The following is a 9869-nucleotide window of genomic DNA, read 5'->3' as shown; positions in this document are numbered from 1 at the left end:
GTGTGTGTGTGTTTTGTGTGTGTGTTCTGTGTGTGTGTGTGTGTTGTTCTGTGTGTGTGTGTGTGTTCTGTGTGTGTGTGTGTGTGTTTCTGTGTGTGTGTGTGTGTGTGTGTGTGTGTGTGTTCAGTGTGAGGTCACTCACCATTGTGTATGCAGTATGTCCTCTGTGGTAATGTATCCTCAGCTGGGATCATTTTCCTCAGTGAGTTAGTCTCTCTCTGCTGTCGTCTGCCCTTCCCAACTGTACTGCTGATACTACCGCTTTCACACTGCAGAAACTATCACACGCTACGGCCCGCCCCCACCAGCCCCCAGTCCCGCCCCCCACCAGCCCAGTCCCGCCCCCCCCAGCCCCAGTCCCGCCCCCACCAGCCCCAGTCCCGCCCCCCACCAGCCCCAGTCCCGCCCCCCACCAGCCCCAGTCCCGCCCCCCACCAGCCCCAGTCCCGCCCCCACCAGCCCCAGTCCCGCCCCCCACCAGCCCCAGTCCCGCCCCCACCAGCCCCAGTCCCGCCCCCCACCAGCCCCAGTCCCGCCCCCCCACCAGCCCCAGGCCCGCCCCCCCCACCAGCCCCAGTCCCGCCCCCCACCAGCCCCAGGCCCGCCTGTCAGTCGGTGAGTTCGTTTTGCATGGCCCGGTGCCCCCGGGTGGGGGCGGAGTTTGCACATTTTAGACCATTGCATTGGTCCTTAAGTGAAATGTCTACCCACCCGGGGAACTGGGCCGTGCAAAACGAACTGGCCCAGTCTATCCGCTCCAGATAGGAAGGAACCTCTCTGTCTGTCTCTCATGGTGCCACACAGCAATAATACAGCAGGGAGAGGAAGATAAAAATGAGTCCCGTGTTCCGTTGCGTTCTCCTCCCTTTTCAAAGCAGTAGCATCGGGGGAGTAAATATGGCCTGAAGTATCCTGGCCAGCGGTGGTGTTGACTTGTCAAGGCCTGGAGGGACCACTTGCCATAAACACAGTCATTATCTCCTGCTGGCTGCGACCCAGTCCCAGCTGTCGGAGAGAGAGGCCTGCCGTGCCGTGAGAGGAGAGCTGGGCCTAAAGCTCACAGCAACAACCGGCTAAAACAAACAGAGAATGTTGGCCGATGTTCTGGTCAGAGGCACTAAATAGCTCGATTATTTGTCTGTCTCTGCCTTAACATGAAGCGATGCTGGCTATGCCAGCCAGCCAGCCAGTCCAGTCAGTCAGTCATTCAGCCACTCAGCCAGTCAGGCAGTTAATCAGTCAGTCAGTCAGTTAGCTAACCAGTCAGTCAGTTAGCCAGCCAGTCAGCCAGTCAGTTAGTCAGTAAATTAGTCAGCCAGCCAATCAGTAAGTCAGCCAGCCAGTAAGTCAGTCAGCCAGTAAGTCAGTCAGCCAGCCAGCCAGTCAGTCAGTCAGTCAGTCAGCCAGCCAGTCAGTTAGTCAGTTAGCCAGCCACTCAGTTAGTCGGTCAGTAAGTCAGCCAGCCAGTCAATTAGTCAGCCAGCCAGTCGGTGAGTCAGTCAGCCAGTCAGTTAGCCAGTCAGCCAGCCAGTCAGAAAGTCAGTCAGCCAGCCAGTCACTCAGTCAGCCAGCCAGCCAGTCAGCCAGCCAGCCAGTCAGTTAGTCAGTTAGCCAGCCAGCCAGTCAGTCAGTCAGTCAGTTAGCCAGCCAGCCAGTCAGCCAGCCAGCCAGTCAGATAGTCAGTTAGCCAGCCAGCCAGCCAGTCAGTCAGTTAGTCAGTCAGTTAACCAGCCAGCCAGTCAGTTAGTCAGCCAGTCAGACAGCCAGTCAGTCAGTTAATCAGTCAGTTAACCAGCCAGCCAGCCAGCCAGTCAGTCAGCCAGCCAGCCAGCCATCCAGTCAGTTAGTCAGTTAGCCAGCCAGCCAGTCAGTCAGTTAGTCAGTCAGTTAGCCAGCCAGTCAGTCAGTCAGTTAGTCAGTCAGTTAACCAGCCAGCCAGTTAGTCCACACCTTTGTCGATGGAGGACCTGTAGCTTTGTTGTCCCCAATGTCTGCTGCTTGACCTTGTTCTTATGAACCGCAGTCTTTGAAATTTTAAGGATGGAAGCAACCTGACGCTCACTGTGTCCCTCTGCCAGTAAAGCCAGAATTGAACCCTTATTTTCCTTACTCAAAACATTCCTTTTCAACTCTTTTGGCATGGTCAATAGTTATTTTTGTATTAATATTACTTTTGAGGTACTATTAGCACTGTTTTTGCCATCCAGCTGGTCCTATTGCTAGAGGATAGTGACGACCACAGCAGCGGTTTTTATACTTTTCCCCGTTAAATAGGATTTGGTTCAGGTGATCACCTCAGTACATAATTCAGTAGAACGCCAAGAGTGCGTAAAGCTGCCATCAAGGCAAAGGGTGGCTATTTGAAGAATCTCAAATATAAAATATATTTTGATTTGTTTAACACTTTTTTGGTTACTACATGATTCAATATGTGTTATTTCATAGTTTATGTATTTGCTATTATTCTACAATGTAGAAAATAGTTTAAAAAAAAAGGAATAAAAAAACCTTGAATGAGTAGGTGTGTCCAAACCTTGGACTGGTAGTGTATATATAGCAGTGGAGGCTGGTGGGAGGAGCTATAGGAGGGCGGGCTCATTGTAATGGCAGGAATGGAAAACATGGAATGGAGTCAAACGTGTTTTCCACTCCAGCCATTACAATGAGCCCGTCCACTGATATATAGTGCACACTATAGGGAATAGGGTGCCATTTGGAAAGCGGATATATAGTGCACACTATAGGGAATAGGGTGCCATTTGGAAAGCCGCCACTGTCACAGTTCCGGCCTACACGACTCCTCAGAGACATCAAAGGCCCGGGAGCCAATGGGGAAGAGGTGCGGACGGTGCTCACTACCAACCATTCTCAGGGACCCGGTTTCCACCAGTTGGTGTCGGCCTTTCAGTGGGCTGGTTAGCGGAGAGGGGGATTCACTCACACCAAACCCCTACTCTACTTAGGCCCCAACATCCCAAACTGGCTATAGTAACGCCAATTAAAAACTATACTGACTTGACTCCTACATATACCACACCTGCTTGTCAGACCTTCCCGCGCTGTAATAAGCTGTAATAAAAGTTGAAACCTAACCTGGAGACAGACTGATCTAGAATTGGTCCAGTGGAATCATGTAGCTTTAGTGAGACTGAGGAGGGAGTGCTGTTGAATGACTTCCCTCTCAGGTTGGCTATCTGGAATCTTGTGTCAGATTTAGCCTGTAGAATAGTAATTTAGCCAATGTAAATACAGTATTGTCTGTTACCCTGCACCCTAAAACACTGCTGCTGGCTTACTACAAACCCTGATCTTCCCCTGGCTGCTCTCTGGTGTTATTGACTGTCTTGTTGTGTACTCAGTCAGGCATGTTGAAACACTCCCCAGTAGATTCATGACAGGCTGGCAGGCTGGCTGTAGGACCGGCTGGCCCATCCCAGGGTGGACTACAGACCTGGGTTCAACTACTATTTGAAATCTTTTAAAATACTTGCCCTAGCCTGCCTAGAGTGCCAGATCAATGGATTTTGCAGTTTTGGGACTTCTCTATTGACTCAATAAGCCAGGCAAGCTCAATCAAGCACAGATGAAGTATTTGAACAAATTTCAAATAGTATTTGAACCTGGCAAGCCCATCCCAGTGTGGAGGAGTTGGGCTGGGTTCAGGCCTGCTCCGCTCTGATGACGGGGTGTCAGCCTGTCAGGTCCTGTGTTTACTCTGGGTGATAGACAGTACAGCCTGTCAGGTCCTGTGTTTACTCTGGGTGATAGACAGTACAGCCTGTCAGGTCCTTTCTGGGTGATAGACAGTACAGCCTGTCAGGTCCTCTGGGTGATAGACAGTACAGCTGCAGGTCCTCTGGGTGATAGACAGTACAGCCTGTCAGGTCCTCTGGGTGATAGACAGTACAGCCTGTCAGGTCCTCTGGGTGATAGACAGTACAGCCTGTCAGGTCCTCTGGGTGATAGACAGTACAGCCTGTCAGGTCCTTCTCTGGGTGATAGACAGTACAGCCTGCCAGGTCCTGTGTTTACTCTGGGTGATAGACAGTACAGCCTGTCAGGTCCTGGGTGATAGACAGTACAGCCTGTCAGGTCCTCTGGGTGATAGACAGTACAGCCTGCCAGGTCCTGTGTTTACTCTGGGTGATAGACAGTACAGCCTGTCAGGTCCTGGGTGATAGACAGTACAGCCTGTCAGGTCCTGTGTTTACTCTGGGTGATAGACAGTACAGCCTGTCAGGTCCTGTGTTTACTCTGGGTGATAGACAGTACAGCCTGTCAGGTCCTCTGGGTGATAGACAGTACAGCCTGTCAGGTCCTGTGTTTACTCTGGGTGATAGACAGTACAGCCTGTCAGGTCCTGTGTTTACTCTGGGTGATAGACAGTACAGCCTGTCAGGTCCTCTGGGTGATAGACAGTACAGCCTGTCAGGTCCTGGGTGATAGACAGTACAGCCTGTCAGGTCCTCTGGGTGATAGACAGTACAGCCTGTCAGGTCCTCTGGGTGATAGACAGTACAGCCTGTCAGGTCCTCTGGGTGATAGACAGTACAGCCTGTCAGGTCCTCCTGGGTGATAGACAGTACAGCCTGTCAGGTCCTGTGTTTACTCTGGGTGATAGACAGTACAGCCTGTCAGGTCCTGGGTGATAGACAGTACAGCCTGTCAGGTCCTGTGTTTACTCTGGGTGATAGACAGTACAGCCTGTCAGGTCCTGGGTGATAGACAGTACAGCCAGTCAGGTCCTGTGTTTACTCTGGGTGATAGACAGTACAGCCTGTCAGGTCCTGTGTTTACTCTGGGTGATAGACAGTACAGCCTGTCAGGTCCTCTGGGTGATAGACAGTACAGCCTGTCAGGTCCTTCCTGGGTGATAGACAGTACAGCCTGTCAGGTCCTGTGTTTACTCTGGGTGATAGACAGTACAGCCTGTCAGGTCCTGTGTTTACTCTGGGTTATAGACAGTACAGCCTGTCAGGTCCTGTGTTTACTCTGGGTGATAGACAGTACAGCCTGTCAGGTCCTGTGTTTACTCTGGGTGATAGACAGTACAGCCTGTCAGATCCTGTGTTTACTCTGGGTGATAGACAGTACAGCCTGTCAGGTCCTGTGTTTACTCTGGGTTATAAGACAGTACAGCCTGTCAGGTCCTGTGTTTACTCTGGGTTATAAGACAGTACAGCCTGTCAGGTCCTGTGTTTACTCTGGGTGATAGACAGTACAGCCTGTCAGGTCCTGTGTATACTCTGGGTGATAGACAGTACAGCCTGTCAGGTCCTGTGTTTACTCTGGGTTATAAGACAGTACAGCCTGTCAGGTCCTCTGGGTGATAGACAGTACAGCCTGTCAGGTCCTCTGGGTGATAGACAGTACAGCCTGTCAGGTCCTCTGGGTGATAGACAGTACAGCCTGTCAGGTCCTCTGGGTGATAGACAGTACAGCCTGTCAGGTCCTCTGGGTGATAGACAGTACAGCCTGTCAGGTCCTCTGGGTGATAGACAGTACAGCCTGTCAGGTCCTGGGTGATAGACAGGACAGCCTGTCAGGTCCTGGGTGATAGACAGTACAGCCTGTCAGGTCCTGGGTGATAGACAGGACAGAGTCATGGGTGACTGGGAGGGAAGGCTACCCTTACTACCCTCTACCATCAATCATAAGTGAAATATTAGATCATGTGACCCCTTGAGATGGAAATGAACTAACCATACATGTTAATGTCACAATCCTACGTCCTTCTGATGTTTATCATGAATGTTTCATTGGTCCATAGATCAGACATGTTTTTGATATGCCTATGGGTTGTATAAACCCCATGTATAAACCATGTGGAAACCATGTATGTGGAAACAGGTGTGTGAGAGTGTTTGTTTGAGTTGACACTCGGGGCGGATGGAGGGTGCTTCCAGCTTTGTCTAACTAGAGATAGAGCTCTGCTGATAAGACACTCGGGCGGATGGAGGGTGCTTCCAGCTTTGTCTAACTAGAGATAGAGCTCTGCTGATAAGACACTCGGGGCAGATGGAGGGTGCTTCCAGCTTTGTCTAACTAGAGATAGAGCTCTGCTGATAAGACACTCGGGGCAGATGGAGGGTGATTCCAGCTTTGTCTAACTAGAGATAGAGCTCTGCTGATAAGACACTCGGGGCAGATGGAGGGTGCTTCAGGTTTGTCTAACTAGAGATAGACCTCTGCTGATAAGACACTCGGGGCGGATGGAGGGTGATTCCAGCTTTGTCTAACTAGAGATAGAGCTCTGCTGATAAGACACTCGGGGAGAATGGAGGGTGATTCCAGCTTTGTTTAACTAGAGATAGAGCTCTGCTGATAAGACACTCGGGGCGGATGGAGGGTGCTTCCAGCTTTGTCTAACTAGAGATAGAGCTCTGCTGATAAGACACTCGGGGCAGATGGAGGGTGCTTCCAGCTTTGTCTAACTAGAGATAGAGCTCTGCTGATAAGACACTCGGGGCAGATGGAGGGTGATTCCAGCTTTGTCTAACTAGAGATAGAGCTCTGCTGATAAGACACTCGGGGCAGATGGAGGGTGCTTCAGGTTTGTCTAACTAGAGATAGACCTCTGCTGATAAGACACTCGGGGCGGATGGAGGGTGATTCCAGCTTTGTCTAACTAGAGATAGAGCTCTGCTGATAAGACACTCGGGGCGGATGGAGGGTGATTCCAGCTTTGTTTAACTAGAGATAGAGCTCTGCTGATAAGACACTCGGGGCGGATGGAGGGTGCTTCCAGCTTTGTCTAACTAGAGATAGAGCTCTGCTGATAAGACACTCGGGGTGGATGGAGGGTGCTTCCAGCTTTGTCTAACTAGAGATAGAGCTCTGCTGATAAGACACTCGGGGCGGATGGAGGGTGCTTCCAGCTTTGTTTAACTAGAGATAGAGCTCTGCTGATAAGACACTCGGGGCAGATGGAGGGTGCTTCAGGTTTGTCTAACTAGAGATAGACCTCTGCTGATAAGACACTCGGGGCGGATGGAGGGTGATTCCAGTACCAGAGAACAGCGCCGGAAGAAGATGGCTGCCGTTTTACAGCCCTCTAACCAATTGTACTACTATGTGTGTTTTTCCGCGTTATTTGTAATTTATTTTGTACATAATGTTTCTGCCATCGTCTCTTATAACCAAAGAGAGCTTCTGGATATCAGGACAGCGATTACTCACCTCGCGTTGGACGAAGACTTTTTCTTCAACGAGGCGTTCGCGAAGGATATTCTACAGACTCCCGACAAGGCCCAGATTCCCGTCATTCGCGTGAGGAAGAGACGGAGATATCGTGGACGCAGATCCGGGTGCCTTGTAAGGATCCGACGGCGAACGAGTAAACTGCCTCTCCCATCAATCCTATTAGCCAATGTTCAATCTTTTGAGAATAAAATTGACGATTTAAGATTACGGTTATCCTACCAACGGGACATTAAAAACTGTAATATCTTATGTTTCACGGAGTCGTGGCTGAACAAAAACAATGACAACATTCAGCTAGCGGGCTATACGCTACATCGACAGGACAGAACTGCAGACTCTGGTAAGACAAAGGGTGGCGGTCTGTGTATATTTGTAAACAACAGCTGGTGCACAAAATCAAATACTAAGGAAGTCTCGAGGTTTTGCTCGCCTGAGGTAGAGTATCTTATGATAAGCTGTAGACCACACTATTTACCAAGAGAGTTTTCATCTATATTTTTCATAGCTGTCTATTTACCACCACAAACCAATGCTGGCATTAAGATTGCACTGAATGAGTTGTACAAGGCCATTAATCAACAGGAAAACGCTCATCCAGATGCAGCGCTCCTAGTAGCCGGGGACTTTAATGCAGGGAAACTTAAATCCGTTCTACCTCATTTCTACCAGCATGTTAAATGTGCAACCAGAGGGGAAAAAACTCTAGACCACCTTTACTCCACACACAAAGACGCATACAAAGCTCTCCCTCGCCCTCCATTTGGCAAATCTGACCATAACTCTATCCTCCTGATTCCTGCTTATAAGCAAAAACTGAAGCAGGAAGCACCAGTGATTCGGCTAATAAAAAAGTGGTCAGATGACGCAGATGCTAAGCTACAGGACTGTTTTGCTAGCACAGACTGGAACATGTTCCGGGATTCTTCAGACAGCATTGAGGAGTACACCACATCAGTCACTGGCTTCATCAATAAGTGCATCGATGATGTCGTCCCCCACAGTGACCGTACGTACATACCCCAACCAGAAGCCATGGATTACAGGAAACATCCGCACTGAGCTAAAGGGTAGAGCTGCCGCTTTCAAGGAACGGGACTCTAACCCGGACGCTTATAAGAAATCCCGCTATGACCTCCGACGAACCATCAAACAGGCAAAGAGTCAATACAGGTCTAAGATTGAATCATACTACACTGGCTCTGACGCTCGTCGGATGTGGCAGGGCTTGAAAACTATTACAGACTACAAAGGGAAGCACAGCCGCGAGCTGCCCAGTGACACAAGCCTACCAGACGAGCTAAACCACTTCTATGCTCGCTCGAGGCAAGCAACACTGAAGCATGCACGAGAGCACCAGCTGTTCCGGGACGACTATGTGATCACGCTCTCCGTAGCCGATGTGAGTAAGACTTTTAAGCAGGTCAACATTCACAAGGCCGCAGGGCCAGACGGATTACCAGGACGTGTACTCCGAGCATGTGCTGACCAACTGGCAAGTGTCTTCACTGACATTTTCAACATGTCCCTGACTGAGTCTGTAATACCAACATGTTTCAAGCAGACCACCATAGTCCCCGTGCCCAAGAACTCTAAGATAACCTGCCTAAATGACTACCGACCCGTAGCACTGACGTCTGTAGCCATGAAGTGCTTTGAAAGACTGGTCATGGCTCACATCAACAGCATAATCCCAGAAACCCTAGACCCACTCCAATTTGCATACCGCCCTCAACAGATCCACAGATGATGCAATCTCTATCGCACTCCACACTGCCCTTTCCCACCTGGACAAGAGGAACACCTACGTGAGAATGCTATTCATTGACTACAGCTCAGCATTCAACACCATAGTGCCCTCTAAGCTCATCACTAAGCTAAGGATCCTGGGACTAAACACCTCCCTCTGCAACTGGATCCTGGACTTCCTGACGGGCCGCCCCAGGTGGTAAGGGTAGGTAACAACACATCTGCCACACTGATCCTCAACACGGGGGCCCCTCAGGGGTGCGTGCTCAGTCCCCTCCTGTACTCTCTGTTCACCCATGACTGCATGGCCAGGCACGACTCCAACACCATCATTAAGTTTGCCGACGACACAACAGTGGTAGGCCTGATCACCGACAACGATGAGACAGCCTATAGGGAGGAGGTCAGAGATCTGGCCGTGTGGTGCCAGGACAACAACCTCTCCCTCAACGTGACCAAGACAAAGGAGATGATTGTGGACTACAGGAAAAAAAAAGAGGACTGAGCACGCCCCCATTCTCATCGACGGGGCTGTAGTGGAACAGGTTGAGAGCTTCAAGTTCCTTGGTGTCCACATCACCAACGAACTATCATGGTCCAAACACACCAAGACAGTCGTGAAGAGGGCACGACAAAGCCTATTCCCCCTCAGGAGACTAAAAAGATTTGGCATGGGTCCTCAGATCCTCAAAAAAATTCTACAGCTGCACCATCGAGAGCATCCTGACTGGTTGCATCACCGCCTGGTATGGCAACTGCTTGGCCTCTGACCGCAAGGCACTACAGAGGGTAGTGCGTACGGCCCAGTACATCACTGGGGCAAAGCTCCCTGCCATCCAGGACCTCTATACCAGGCGGTGTCAGAGGAAGGCCCTCAAAATTGTCAAAGACTCCAGCCACCCTAGTCATAGACTGTTCTT

The 9869-nt window shown here is 50.4% G+C and overlaps 1 protein-coding gene across 1 annotated transcript; it reads right to left on the bottom strand.

Moving 5' to 3' along the window:
- Window positions 1-288: 288 nt before the first annotated feature.
- Window positions 289-669, bottom strand: LOC123489279 (glycine-rich protein DOT1-like). Its single transcript, XM_045219965.1, has one exon. The coding sequence runs from the start codon at window positions 667-669 to the stop codon at window positions 289-291; it is 381 nt and encodes a 126-aa protein (XP_045075900.1).
- Between the last annotated feature and the right edge of the window lie 9200 nt (window positions 670-9869).

This window comes from Coregonus clupeaformis, unplaced genomic scaffold (genome assembly GCF_020615455.1).
Source record: "Coregonus clupeaformis isolate EN_2021a unplaced genomic scaffold, ASM2061545v1 scaf2947, whole genome shotgun sequence".
Classification (NCBI taxonomy): Eukaryota; Metazoa; Chordata; class Actinopteri; order Salmoniformes; family Salmonidae; genus Coregonus; species Coregonus clupeaformis.
The sequence above is the reverse complement of the archived record's forward strand: the minus strand, read 5'-3'. Positions and strand labels throughout refer to the sequence as shown.

Coding starts and splice junctions, on each gene's coding strand:
- LOC123489279 (XM_045219965.1), bottom strand. CDS start 669: ATGTGCAAACTCCGCCCCCACCCGGGGGCACCGGGCCATGCAAAACGA.